Genomic DNA, 14,450 nt, shown 5'->3' on the forward strand with positions numbered 1-14,450 from the left:
TCTCTCTGCCAAGAGAAGGAAGGACCCACTTCAGGAAGTGGCCTGGGGTGGACCCTGGTGGGGAAATCAGGTTGGTTTCTTTAGGCCTGTGGGTGTTCACTGATGTTTTTCACAAATGAACGTGTTACTCAGGGGTTGGGGAGAGGAGTTCCCTACCATGCATCAAACAATTCATAGCAATCCAAAACACAGAAAAGCATTTGTGGAGGAGATAAAAGAAGCTTAAAAAGGAAGAAGGTTCCAGAAGAAAGGGATGGGCAGGGAACCTAATGATCGAATCAGGGTAAAGAGAAGGCACCAGAGGTCAAAGTTTGCTCACACAAGCACACGGACTTGAGAAGGCTTTAGTGAAGATGAGTTGCTGCCTGGGCCCAAGGAGTCACACGAGATAAACTTCACATGCAAGGGGTTCCGTGGGGTGCTAAAGACACCCTGGTAGTCAGGCAAGGATGCAGAATTGGCCTATGATGGCTGGCTCAGAGGCCACTGATGGGGTACCTGAGGCATTCATGGTTCTAGGGACTTCATATAAATGAACAGACTCAGTCCTTGCAACGAGCACAGAAGTGGGCACTGGTTATAGCTGGGGAAACTGAGGCACAGAAGCATCAGGCACATTCACATCCAAGGGCCATGAACTAAGCAGGCTGCGGAGCATAAAGGGGCAAAGATGCCACTTGGTTCAGAGTGGACCACAGCACCTGGCCCGGCAGGCACAGCAGGCGCTGCTTATCTCAGGCTGGAAGAGCCCTAGAGGAGATGTCCCAGGAAACCTGAAGGTGCGGATTCCACGTCACATCTGAGGGAAAGAACAGGGTGGCAGAGGGGTGGGCTGACACAGGGAGGAACTCTGAGCAGGTGCAACTAGGGATGGGGTGAGCTCCTCATCAGTGGGGAGTGTGCAAGGGCCCTTGCTCTTACCATAATGCCAGTGAGCAGGCACACACCCTTCCCGCAGTAGGTATGGGGCACCATGTCGCCGTAACCGATGGAGAGGAAGGTGATGGAGATGAGCCACATGGCCCCCAGGAAGTTGCTAGTCACTTCCTGCTTGTCGTGGTACCTGGGGGGAGCCAGGGAGGGCCAAGTCAGTCCACTCTGGTCCCTCTTCCTTCATCATACCCCCTAGGGCAGCGCCAGGAAGACAGGGCCCTGGGTCCCCCTAGCTGCATGAAGGGCCTTGCAGGAAGTTGCTCATTCTGGGGGCTCAGTGTCCAAGGCGCTGCTGTAGGGCGGGGTGGATGAATGGTTAGCGCCTGGGGCAGCCCCATGGTCCTCCTGAAGATACCCACACCCTCCTCCCCAGCATCCCTTCCAACCTTCTACTTTCGCCTGACCCCCAAGCTGCTGGTTATGGGGCAGAGAAGGGTCCAGGTGAGGGTGCGTCCACATGTGTCCACACATGTGCACAAGATCCCCGTCCCAAAGACAGACACACAGACAGATGCGAACATGGGTGGCCAGGGGCACCAGAAGCGGCAGGAAGTAGAGGTGAGGATTCAGGTCAGATACCAGGAAGAACTTCCCCAGCCAGCAAGGCTGAGAGGAGGGAGGAGGATTCAACAGGGAGACAGGAGACTGGGGGACCACACCCTGGGACTTGGGAGTATAAGGGAAGTCAATACCTAGAGGGCAGTACCAGTGGCCCCAACCTCAGGCCTGGAGTTCTTCTGGGGGTCATGAGGGATGGGGCAGCTTGCTTAACCCTGGGGAGAGGCCTGGGGCTCAACTTGTGTTATTCAAGGGGACAGATCTCCAAGGCCTTGCAAAGGATGTGATTTTTGTCCCGATCACAGCTGGTTCTACCTATGGTCAGCCCAGGCTGGGGGGCTGAGGGATTACTTCTCTGAGTCTGGGGCTGGCTTGATGTTCTGCTCCAGCCCGGCCCCTTCCTTCCGCAAAGCCCCTCCAACTCAGGGAGGTCAGGGAGCCTTTTCCAGCTAATCCCCTCCCTCCTAGGCTGCAGGGGCAGGGCAGGGGAGCTGGGAGGGAGGGCTGTTTCAGGCAGACAGCGCTGGGATCAGGGGCTCAAGATGGGGAAGAGATGGAAACCCAAAACATGAGAAGGAGGGTTGGAGGCCTTCCCAGCAGGTTTGGGATTTGGGCATCCCTTCCCTACCGGAAGGTCAGGTGTCATTCCAGGCTGTCTGCTGGATGAGGGGGACCAGAGACTGAACCCTATCTTTCATTGAGGCACCTGAGCCCCAAGCTGCACCAGCCTCCACCTCTTAGAGGATCAGGGCCCCCCACCCAGGAGGCAGGAGGAGAGGGGAACCCACCAGCCACGGGCGGGGAGGCTTCAGGCCTGGCTGGAGCTATGGTGGGTGCTGCAGGACCACCCATAACCAGGGAGTGGGGGACATGCAGGAGGTGGGGTGGGACAGAGCCACAGGGGCAGAGGAGGAAGGCGAGGGGGCGTCAAGCAGTGTCACAGGGCTCAGAATTTAGGATTGGCTGCCCCACCCCGGCCCTGCCTCATTCCCCACCCTCACCCGGCACCCCTGCAACAACCCGGCCTGGACCTCAGGGGTGCCTTGACAAAGGGCACCCTCTCCCAGTTCCCAAGCTCCAGTCCTGAGATCTGTGGGAGCTGGCATGGGGGCACATCAGAGGTCCGAGGAGCCCCTGCATGATCCTCAGACAGTAAGCCCTGGTAACAGATCTCCCTCACCCCCACGAGCCCCACATCAGTCTGAGGCAGCGGCCGTGGAGGGGGAGTCTGAAGGGGTGAGGACTGGGGTTCTGGGGGTGAGTTCAGCCCAGGGACCTCCCAGGAAGCCCAGTCCCAGCACCACCTACCACAGCCCCTCCAGGGCCTTCCCCAGCTTGGCACGAGGCAGGAGAGACCTCCCTCCCAGACAAGCAGTCCAGTGGGACTCCTCCCTCTCCTGGAACTGAGATTGGGCCCTCAGGGACGCCCTTCTGCTCCCAAAGCCTCAGTTTCCTCATCTATAAGTTGGGTTGATGGCCCTCCACCTTCCAGGGCTATTCAGAACAAGCCCTGTACGGGGGTCTTAAAAGCTGGGCCGGTTTTCATTCACCCCAGACCCACTTAACTCTCAGGAGGAGCTGTTCAAGCCTCCTGGGGCCAGCTGCCCCAACAAGGCACCAGAGCTAAGTTCTTTTCCTCCTCCTCCCCACTTTGGAGACAAGGACCCCAGGGATGCCATGGGGATTTGGCCTGAGAGTGGCCTGCCTCCCTGCTGGCCCGGGCTCAACCCAAGACCCACCTGCCTGGCTGCACAGGGACAGGCTCTCCCCACAGCCCCGTGGGCTCACGGCTGGTCCCGGCCCCCCGCCTCACTTCCCCGCTCCCTCCCCTGGTGGCAGCTGATCTTAAATTCCTGGCGGGCAGGACAGCTGGCAGCTCTGTGCACACAGCTCGGCTGAGAGTAGGACTCACATGTTTTCCCTACAGTCCAGTGGGGCGGGCAGAGGGGGAGAAGGAGAGTAGGTTAAATTGTGGGGGAAACAGGTGGTTGGTGGGGGGCATCCCTGTTCCTGCTGCCTCCACCACCCTGGGCCAGAGGTTAGAGGTCCAGCCCATGGAGGGGCCCCCCTGGGGGAAAGGGAGGGGAGATACGGATGGGCTCCTAGAGGGGTGTGGGTCGGGGTAGGGGCTGGGGGTAACTGGGGACACAGGGCTAGAGTCCTAGGGAGGAGGGAGTTGCACATCAGAGTCACTGAGGCCAGGAACTTGGCAGAGGGGCAGTCACCAGGGTCAGGGGACGTGAGGACAGAGTGATGGCTGAGGGAATCCCGGGGTCACTAAAGTCATGGGTGGGTATGAGGGTCATGGGGGTCAGGGGTCAGGGGGTCAGGAGCGCACCTCTCGCAGACCCGCACGGTCCAGGCGGCGATGATCCAGGAGGAGATGCTGAAGACAAGAAGCACGGTGCCCGGGCAGATGGTCATGAGTGTCTTCATGACGAAGCGTGTGTTGAAGGTAATCTTGTTGAGGGCACCGATGCTGCGGCTGGAGGCGTCGGTGAAGATCTTGCTGTGCAGCAGCATGACGCGGCCCAGCAGGTAGAGACGCAGGAACATGGGCACGGACAGCAGCACGTCCACATCGGCCTCAGCCGCCGATGGCGCGTAGGTGAAGGCCAGCCGCGCCGTCCACGTGAAGCGGTAGTGGCCGGGCACTGGGTGGATGGCACACACGGCCAGTTCCAAGGAGATGAGGAAAACGCGCTCGCAGGTCATTGCGATGCGCCAGTCATCTGCCCCGTTATCCACCATGAACAGCTGCAGAGGTCAGGCAGGCGGGTGGCGTGGGTCTCAGACACGTGGTTAGGCCCGGGAGTGAGATCCCCGCCCCAAACCCCATCCGTTTTTTCAAGACACATGGCCTCAGAGGTAAAACTCCCTAGTTCTCAGCGTCAGCCACAATTCAAACTAAACGTGGCACAGGTGTTTCCCCAAAAGTCACAGCGTTGCCAATGACATAACCATCCCATTCCTATGATTATAGGCACAAGGGATGAAAACAGTTGTTCAAGCACATCCTTATGCCCACATCATCCCAGCAGCACTGTTCACAGTCACCCAAAGTGGAAAGAACCCAAATGTCCATCAATGGATAAATGGATGAATAAAATGTGGTCCCTCTATACAGTGGAACATCACTCAGCCATAAACAGGAGTTCTGACACATGCTACAGCGGGGATGAACCTTGAAAACATTATGCTAAGTGAAAGAAGACAGTCACAGAGGCCACCAGCCAGGGTCAAGGGGCCAACGCTGCCACGCCAGAGGGCCTGGAAGGTGGAGGAGCACTGAGCCAAAGGGGGTGATTCTCCCACCCTCAAATCTAATGGACCTTGCCTGGCCAGGTCTGAGACCTGCTTAGGACCTGTCACCCCTTACTTCTTTCATCTTTCTCCCTTTTGGAACAGGAATGTCTATCCTATGCTTGTCCTACCACGTTTTTTGGAAGCACACAACTTGTCTGGTTCACAGCTGGAGGGGAATTTTGTCTCAGGAGGAATCATACCTCGAATCTCACCCATATCTGATTTAGATAATATTGATTGCTTGATTGATTTTATTGACATATTTGATTTACAATGTTGTGTTAGCTTCTGGAATACAGCACAGTGATTCAGTTATACATATATATATCTTTTTGCGTATTCTTTTTCATTATAGGTTTTTACAAGCTATTGGATATAGTTCCCTGTGCTATATAATAGGACCTTGTTGTTTACCTATTTTATATATAGTAGTGTATATCTGCTAATCTCAAATCCTAATTTATCCCTCCCCACTCCCTTTCCCTTTGGTAACCGTAAGTTTTTTTCCTACGTCTGTGAGTTTCTTTCTATTTTGTAAGTTCATTAGTGTCATTTTTTTTAGATTGCAGATGTAAGTAATATCATATGATATTTGTCTTTCTCTGACTTCACCTAGTATGATATCTCTAGGTCCATCCATGTTGCTGCAAATGACAAATTTTCATCCTTTTTCATGGCTGAGTAATAGCCCATTGTATGCATATGTGTGTTATTTTTCATTTATTTCTTTTTTGTTTTGTTTTAATTTAAAAATTAAAAAAAAATTGGGGGGGAGGTAATTAGGTTTATTTATTTATTTATTTAAGAGAAGGTACTGGGGATTGAACCCAGGACCTCATGTATGCTAAGCATGTGCTCTGCCATTTGAGCTATACCCTCCCCTCTACCACAACTTCTTTATCCAGTGATTTAGATGAAATTTAAATGACCTGGACTTAGAGTTGATGCTGGAATAGGTTAAGACTTTGGGAGCTGTTGGGATGGGACGAATGCATTCTGCATGGGAGAAGGACATGGATTGAGGAAGTGCGCCGGGGGCAGAGTGTTATGGACTGAACTGTATCCTCTCAAAATTCATCTGTTGAACAGCCCTAGCCCCTAATATGACTGTATGTGGACACAGGGCCTTTAAAGTGGTAATTAAGGTTACACGAGGTCATAAGAATGGGGACCAGTGTTCTTATAAGAGGAAGAGACACTAGGGATGCGTGTGCACACACCAAAGGCCATGTGAGGACTTAGGGAGAACACGGCCATCTGTAAGCCAAGAAGAGAGGCCTCAGGAGAAACCAACCCTGCCAGCCTCTTACCTTGGACTTCAGGAGAATTGGGAAAGAATACATTTCTGTTGTTTAAGTCACTCAGTTGTGGTATGACACAGTATTTCATTCTTTTTTTGTTTGGCTGAATAATAATAATGGATGGACCAAGTTTTAGTTATCATCAGTTGATGGATGTTTGGGTTATTTCCACGTTTTGGCGATTGTGAATAATGCTGCTATGAACATACGTGTATAAGTTTTTGCGTGGATGTAGGTTTTGGCTTCCCTGGGATGTGAAACTAGGAGTGGATCGCTGGGTCAGATGGTAACTCATGTTTAACTGTTAGAGGAACTGCCAGAATGTTGTCCCCATCTGTACCTTCAGAACTGCTTCCTTCTAGTTCAGGGGTCACTGTCCTTCTCCCCCTACTCCCAGCCAGATGGAGGACCCCTCCAGTGTGCCAGACCTTGGGTGTCTCCTTGTAAGCCCACACACAGTGCAACACAGGTAGGATTTTCGTACACCTGTCTTCTGCCAGATTATAGAGATAAAGGCTCAAAGGCCAGAGTCAGGAGCCAGATCTGACACCTTCTGGTGTTCCCAGGCCCTGGTGCCAATCTGCTGTGGTAACGTCTGTCTGATAAGCCCTGAGCTGGTCTTGATTAACCCCTGAAATAGGAGAACAAACTCCCTGGCACGTGATCAATCATTCAAAAAGAAGAAGCCCGGTGTCACAAACACTGGACTCCATGGCTGCAAAAACGACCCATGTGCACCAGAACTAGCCCCCACCTCCTGCTCCCTCACTGTCTTCTTTACCAAATAATCAAATGAAAATTAAAATAAAGACTTGCGTTACAAGGAAATTTAGAGTCATCTAAACAGTGTGTCTCTGTGGAGATCTCTTTTGTTTTTTCCTATAAAGAGGCTACTGGTCCTCTTAGTTTTCAAGGGCTGGGGTCTCAGATGGCTGGTGTGAGGGGCTCTGAGGCGTGGGGAGGAGAGCTGCCCCAATCCCACCTGGCACTGACCTGGATCTCCCGGGCATGGTAGAGGACGACCAGGCCCAGCAGGATGACGGTGGAGAGGCTGATGAGGCATTTGAGTGCAAAGGAGTATAGGGACTCCTGGGCAGAGAGAACAGAGGGCAGGACAGACGCTGGGGGTGGGGGGGCGGGCAGCCCTCCAGACCCCCCACCTGGTTGTTTCACGAAGGAAGTGATACTCCTGCCCTTACTCCTTCGGCCCGGGCTGACAGTAAGGTGGGCCCAGCCCTTCAGTTTATAAGGCCTGGCCTCACCTGGGTATAGCACTTCACAGTTTATAAGTCCTGGCCTCTTGAAGGCCCAGCATGCCACAATTTATAAGGGCTGGCCTCACGTGGGCACAGCACTGCACAGTTTATAAAGCCTGGCCTCCTCTGGCCTTGACACTTCACAGTTTACAGGCTAATATGGTTCTGATCTCACTCTAGGCTTGTAGTCCAGCTCTTTAAAGGGGGAAAGCTCTTTTCCGCTCCTCAGCACAGCCTTTCTCTGGGGCTCCCTCGTCCTGGGCCTGACCTGGGAGGCAGTCCCCTCCCTGCCTTCAGCCAAGACGCAGCCCCTTGGTGCAGGGCAGAAGGAATGGGCTGGAGCCATCTGCCCCCACCTGCAGCCTCCCTGTCATACCCAGGGTGTGGACACAGCAGGAGGTTCAAGGCTCCCCGTCTTCCCACCTTCAGGGACCCCCCCAGCATCCCCTACCCACTTCTCAGGGCCAACGTAGCCCCCAACCCCATGCCCAAGGGGCTGCGGGGAGCCAGGTGGGCCCAGCAGGGCCTCCCCTGGGTGACCAGGGAAGGGCCATGCATACCTTGGTGTAGACCCCCCAGGACAGCTCTGTCTCCGTCACCATGACAACGATGCCGAACATGCCAAAGATGAGGGCGTAGTCGCTGAGGCGCTTCCGCTTCTCGAAGAGTGCCCGCCGATGGCCCAGGCGGTGACCTACACTTGGGGGCTTCCTTGAGGCCCTCTGCCTGCCTGCCTCGTCTTCCTCTTCATCTTCCTCCTCCTCCTGGTCCTGGGGCTGCCCCCGGGGGCTGCTGGGTGAGGGCTGGGTTGGCTCACTCTTGGCCACCACCACCTGGATGCCTGGGCCATTCGGAGGCTGCGGGGGGTGGCCGGCCTCAGGGTCCAGAGGGTCTCGGCCCAGGGCACCCAGCCCGCCACCCAGCGGCCGTCCCCCGCAGCCACGGTGGTTGTGGCTGTTCATGACTATGTGGGCGCCGGGGTTGGGCTTGCTGCCGGCCGCCCGGGGCCCGGCATGGCTCAGCGACTGGGCTCCCTCGCTGACCTGCAGGTACATGGGGAACATAGTCATGTCAGGGCCTTGCCAACTAACCAGAGGGCTAGGGACACCCCCCACCAAAAACATTCTGAGGCTGGAGAGGCCATGATCCCACTGCAGCTAATATGTGGCTTGGCCATCCTAGAAATATTCAAGTTGGCCTATGTTCCCCTCCTCTGCTCAAAACCTTCCCAGGCCTCTCCACTGCCACTGCACAGAAACTCAACTCCTCATTGTGGCTGGAAGCCTCTGTGATCTGGCTCCCAGCCACCTTATCCTTCTCACTTTCCCCAGAGTTACTCCCTTTCAGCCACACTGGCCTCTTCATTACCAGACTGCGACAAGCTTGGTCCTGCCTCAGGGCCTTTGCACCTGCTGAGCCCTCTGTCTGGAACACTCTCCTGCCAGACCTGTGCCCACTGACTTTCTGTGTCTCCAAATACCCAGAACAATGCTGAGCACACAGGTGACACACAGTAAACACTTCTGAATGCCTCAAGATGGAATCTGCTGGCTGATTTGCCTGGGAAGACTAGAGACCATGTAAGTGAGCAATCAGGAGGTGGTTCTGATCCAGGCTTGTCTCCTTCTAACCTTCAGGCTCTTGGACAAGTTAATTTCACTCTAGTGAGCCTCCAGTTCCTCCCACAGAGTTGTCCAGAGGCCTGAACACACTTACACAGTCACAGAGTGTAGCGAGGGACATATTAGGGGCCGTGGCTGTGGCTATGAGACCCTCAGCTCCCTCAGTGATCTCCAAACAGATTCTAGGACCAAAGCAGCAATCCAGGATTGTACTCTAAGATCTCAGAATTGATTCTACAGGGCCTTGGGAGACATGCTCAGCCCGGTCCTGTAATATCGGGCCAGATCCAAGTTTTCCCACAGAGGAAACCGGCTACTGAGGAACAGACTGTGATCTGCATCCTCAGATTCTGCCCCTGCACAGGGCAATGTCCTGTGGCATCACATGCAAAAGCAAGGACCTTGAAGACAGTGACATGCACATGCTGCCTGGAGTTCAATCTCCTGGGTCCCCAATTGCCAGACCCCCCACTCCACCCCAGCCCACTACCTCTCCTCCCCCTTTGCATGTACCCTCTTCACACAGATTTTCTCTTTAATCCTCACAAACTCCCAAGCAGGGGGTCCTGGGATTTGGGCAGTTTTGCCAATGGGGAAACTGAGGCACCATGTGGTGAAGGGGCCATCTCCTTACAAGATAGCTTCTGGACCAGGCTACCTTGTGACATTCTCTCAACAAGCCAGGTGGCGGTGGGCTTTGGGCCAAGCGTTGTCCCCTTTGAAGAGGCCAGGCAGGCAAGTACTGGAGGCCCAGGAATGGTGGCTGTGTGCACAGACAGGACACCTCCCTGGCCCTGAAGCCATATTCCTGGGGGTGACAGACTCAGAAAATGTCACTTCAGGACAAGTCAAGATGAGCCATGCTGCCAGGCGGGACATGGGTGACCTTGGCCAGGGCACCACTTACATGCATTGCAGGACCACCTGTGCCCTGGTCTGGCACCCTCCAGACAGGATCTGTCCTACTCACTATATGTCCCCAGATGCTGGTGCCAGCACACAGTAGGGACACAAGAAATATGAGTCTTAGAACATGTCCCACTCCCATCCATCACACCAACCAAGCCGTGGCTACCTGTGACCTGAAACTTCACAGTTTATAAGAGTTGGCCTTACGCAGGTCCAGAACTTCAGTTTATATGGGCTGGTCTCCTGTAGGCCCAGCACTTCATAGTTTATATGGGCTGGCCTCCTGCAGGCCTAGTACATCACAGTTTATATGGGCTGGTCCCCTGTAGGCCCAGCACTTCAGTTTACATGGCTGGTCTCCTGCAGGCTCAGCACTTCAGAGTTTATCTGGGCTGGTCTCCTGTAAGCCCAGCACTTCACAGTTCATATGAGCTGATCCCCTGCAGGCCCAGTACATCGCAGTTGATAAGGCTGACCTTGGCCCTGATCTCTCTCTTCATCCTCACAAACACTCAGGTGCCACTCTCCTCCTGGGCTAGAGCCCCTGCCTGCCCCTTTAAAGGGCTGTCAGCGCTAGGCGGGGCTGAGAGCTGACCCCCAGGACACACACAGCAGCCCCAGACCCTGCCCTTGCCCAGGAGACAAGGACACCCCAGGCACCTCTCCTGCCTTCCCTCTGGAAAGTGCAGAAGGTCCCCGCCCAGGGCTTGGGGAGCATGGGCAGGAGAGGCGGTGGCCTGGCAGACAGGACTGGGAGGGGTGGGGGTGCTGCAAACGACCTTCTGAAATGCACGGATGAAGATGCAATTTGGGGATGTGACTCAGCCACCCAACACACAGGCCAGATTCGGCCACATGTCCGCCATGCTCCTCCTTGCCTGGCAGCCACATCCTAAGGTGCCCGGGCAGGGAGGAGGCAGAGGGGACGGACACATAGACAGGCGGCGGCAGGTGGCTTCCGGGAAGGCAGAGATGTGGAGGGCCTTCCTAAAACCCATGATGTTAATGTGTACCTAGCACTTATTGCAGGCCAAGCCCTTTATCAGAATTGTCACATTTAATCCCTACTGCCACTCAGCGAGGTAGGTGGCATTCTTACTCCCACTTTACAGATGGGAGACAAGGTTCAGAGAGATTCAGCAAGTTGCCCAAAGTCACGCAGCCAGGAAGGGCAGGGACTAAGTGTAGTCTGGGGGTGGGGAGGTGGTAATGAGATCTGGCCAGGTCCCTCTTGATGAGCAGCCATTTGGAAAGGGAGCCAGCCTGGCCCTGCCCTTGAGGGATCACAAAGCTCAGGACACAGGCATGGTGGGTGTCTGACCCCTCCCATGACATCATAGGAAAGGGAAGGACAGAGTGGTCTGCAGGAGAGTGCAGACAGATTCCACAGGAGAATGGGGCAACCCATTTCTAAAGGCTGGGTGGGACCAGAGGGCCCTGGGGACAAGAGACCTTCCCCTCCTTACTGCAATTTGGGCCTAAAGCTGGGTTGCAGGGACCCTCAGAGATTCCTAAAGAACCAGGAGCCCCTATGAAAACCCAGCCAAGGTTTAGATGTCCATGAAAGGGTGTGTTTTTCTAGGTCAGGGCCCTGGGTTCTCCAAGGAGTTCCCCTAAAAGGTAAGAAACACCCTGCATTTGGTTTTGAGTCCCTGGAATTGTCCAAATTGTCTAACATGTTTGAGACATAAGACTTCTGTTCCCTGAATGCTGGGGTAGGGGGTGAGCAGAACCCTGCCTTCTGCACCATCCTAAGAGATACTGTCAGAAACCTGTGGGCCAAGCGGGGCAGGGGGTACCCAGGAGGGCGCTTGAGGAACTGAGGAAGGTGTGCAGGCAGCAGGGAGCAAGGAGGTCCGCTCCTCCAAACTCTCCCTTTCAACAGGAAGAGAAAGAAAATGGCCAGACCCCAAAGAGTGAACCCTCTTTCAAATGGTGGGTTGATTGTAGTGGCTTTCTAAGAGGCACCTTTGGGCATCCCAGTCAGGATGGTCACTTCCCCCCCTCAGCTGCCTCTTCAGTAACAGTGTGTCTCAGTGCCCACCCAGCAGAGTCAGTAGCCAGAAGGGAGTGAGATCTCACATGGAAAATGCTTAGCACGCAGCCCAGCTACTACCTCACACCAAGCTCCGTTCTTTAGAGCTGGACCAGGAGCAGGTGCCCCCTGCCTCCAAGGCAGAGTCCCCTTGGGGTGACATGCTCATCCTACCCCTCCCAGGAATCATGGCCAGAGCAGCACATGGCAGAATCTTCCAGGATGTGTGGGTGAGCTGTGGGTTGTGTGTCCCTGTGGAGCGTGGAGAAAGACCCCAAGACACCCCCCCAGCACTCATGGGGCCCTAGTTCTGCAGGGCAGACAGGATCTATTTGCCCTCCCACTCCATGGGCTGCCAGAGAGTGGGTGCAATGAGTCGCTGGTTGACTGCTGGATCCCCTAGGCATTCCCTTCATCACCACCGATCAGGAACCTGCCAGTAGCCAGCAGGGGGCAATTAGCCTGCCCCCCCCTCCCCATGGCTGCCTCCACCAGTGCCCTCCACTGTGATCCATCTTCATCAGCATCTCTGGCTCACCCCCAGCCTCCAGCACTCATATTTGCAGCTCCACCCTTCAGGACAGTCCGGACAGTGCATTGTGCTGGGTACCCAACCTCTGTCCAGGGAGAGCTGGGGGACCCGGTTTTCCATCCCCTGCCATGCTACCCATAATGACTGGATACCAGGGCCAGTGGTGAGGGTCTCCTTCCTTCCGCTCCCAAGTCAGTCCTGGGTCACTGCCTCCACCGGGAGAGCTCCCCTCACTGTATCTATGGAGTTTGGGGACTCACTGCCCTGCGCCTGCCAAAGTGAACCCGCTACCCACTCCCTCCGAGATGGGGGTCTGTGAACCTTTACTCACTCGGGCAGTGCATATACACATTTCCCCCATCCCCGTGTACTCTAGGTTGCAGACCCCACGAAAATCCTCCTTTCTGGCTCTTGCCCCAAACCGCATCTCCCTCTGGGATGTGCCTCCCTCCCTGGGTGCCCCTGCCCATCCCACTCCGTACCTGCGGGACTTGGCTCGGGTGGGCGGACGAGGCTGGAGGAGAGAAGGTCCTGCGCGGCCGCGGACCCCCGGGTGGGGGCCGGAGCTGGGGTCTCGGGCGGGGAGGCCGGCAGCGGGTGGACACGGGGCCCCGGGGCTTTGGGGCCGGGGGCGGCGGCAGCGGGCGCATCCCCGGCCGCCCTGTCCACGGGCCCGGCCGGGGGGCGAGCGCCCGCCCTGGCTGGGAGAGGAGGGGGCGGTGCGACGCCGGCGGCTCGCCTATTGGCCGAGCCCAGGTTGGCACCGCCCCCGGCGACCCCGCAAGCCCCGCCTCCATTTAAAGATCCCTCATTCTCTCGTGCCCCCTTCGCCCCCCAGCGTGCGGCTGGTTGTCAAACTCGCCCTCTTGCCCCGCTCGATGGAGAGGACCTTGGAGAACCGAAAACTCCGGACCTCGAAAGTCTTTGGGAACTCCTGACCACTCCTTTTCCAAAATCAGTTTCCCAAACTCCAACCATCTCTCAACCTTTGCGTGCCTGGGGTCTGATCAAACCACGCACTTGCTGAGGGGACAACTTTGCAGTGACTGGACACTTCCCTTTTGAAATCACCTCATCAAACGTCTGTTCCATGTGGGGGACCGTTGAAGTGGAGGAGCAGGATGTTGGCAAGTGGAGGTGCCTAGGATCTGGGCATGGGGGCTTCCAGGGGTAGAGGAGATGACTCCTGGGGCAAGACTGCCTTCTTTGGAAGGAGAGAGCCCACCTAGATTAGGCCCCTCCCCCAGTCCTAACTCCCAAAATCAATGCCAAGATGACAGGACAGCAGGAGACTATTGGGGAGGGTGCCCAAACGGTACCCCTTTCCCCTGGCACTGAGGGTGGCCTTGATCAACATTCTTTCAATTGTTAAGGGCAGCTCAGAGAAGCCTTGGGGACTGGGGGAGTGGGGAACCCTTACCTCCTCCTTTCCCAGGCAGCCTCATTACCTCAGCCTCACCCTTTCCCCACCCTGTCCCCCTGTCACCCGGGTGACTGAATCTGGTTCTGTCCTCCCCAGCCTGGGGGCTCCTGGGGGCAGCAGCTCTCCCCATCTCTCTCCCAGCTTCCCATCTGTTTTTTCTTCCTGGCTCTGAGCTTTGGAGCAGGTCAGGAACATCTGATTGCTCATCATGGCCTAAGGGCAGCTGATCTGTTTTGTTTCTTCTGTGGTGTCCAGGAAATAGCTGGACCGAATGAATGAATGAGTGGACAGCTACTTGGGCAGGGGGTGGTCCTGTGGGCCAGTGACAGTGGTGAGGCTGAGCAGAGCCAGGTGATGGCCAGAGGTCAGCAGATGGGACTCCTGTTTCCTCCTCTAGAAAGTCTGTTCTTTATCTCAGCCTGTTGGGGACATTGTGAGGAGGGCCTAGCGGCAGTGTCAGTGTGCAGGTCTGTGATGGTTGGGAAGTGGAGGCCTGGGGACCACCCATGCCCTGCTGTGTCCACAGGGACTCCAGAGTGGGGTTGTGGGGGCCCAAAAGGGATGCATTCTCAACC

At 55.8% G+C, this 14,450-nt stretch overlaps 1 protein-coding gene across 7 annotated transcripts in view; it reads right to left on the reverse strand.

Annotated features, from left to right (window-relative positions):
* KCNN1 (potassium calcium-activated channel subfamily N member 1) overlaps positions 1 to 14,450 on the reverse strand; it is a 29,104-nt gene that overhangs the window by 10,660 nt on the left and 3,994 nt on the right. For 5 of the 7 annotated variants that reach the window (XR_012062993.1, XR_012062994.1, XM_072946970.1 and 2 more), the window contains exons 1-5: positions 12,935 to 13,115; positions 7,915 to 8,397; positions 7,092 to 7,187; positions 3,830 to 4,248; positions 922 to 1,063 (exon numbers count right to left, since the gene is read on the reverse strand). Coding sequence is in view for 5 of the 7 variants with exons in the window: in XM_072946970.1 (XP_072803071.1) it covers positions 922 to 1,063; positions 3,830 to 4,248; positions 7,092 to 7,187; positions 7,915 to 8,397; positions 12,935 to 13,102 (1,308 nt within the window). In the remaining 2 variants the exon portion in view is untranslated. Of the gene's footprint in view, positions 1 to 921; positions 1,064 to 3,829; positions 4,249 to 7,091; positions 7,188 to 7,914; positions 8,398 to 12,934; positions 13,147 to 14,450 lie in introns of those variants that run through there. The other 2 variants (XM_072946966.1, XM_031689426.2) reach the window with 2 other exon arrangements.

The sequence above is a fragment of the Vicugna pacos genome, chromosome 22 (genome assembly GCF_048564905.1).
Source record: "Vicugna pacos chromosome 22, VicPac4, whole genome shotgun sequence".
NCBI classification, from domain to species: Eukaryota; Metazoa; Chordata; class Mammalia; order Artiodactyla; family Camelidae; genus Vicugna; species Vicugna pacos.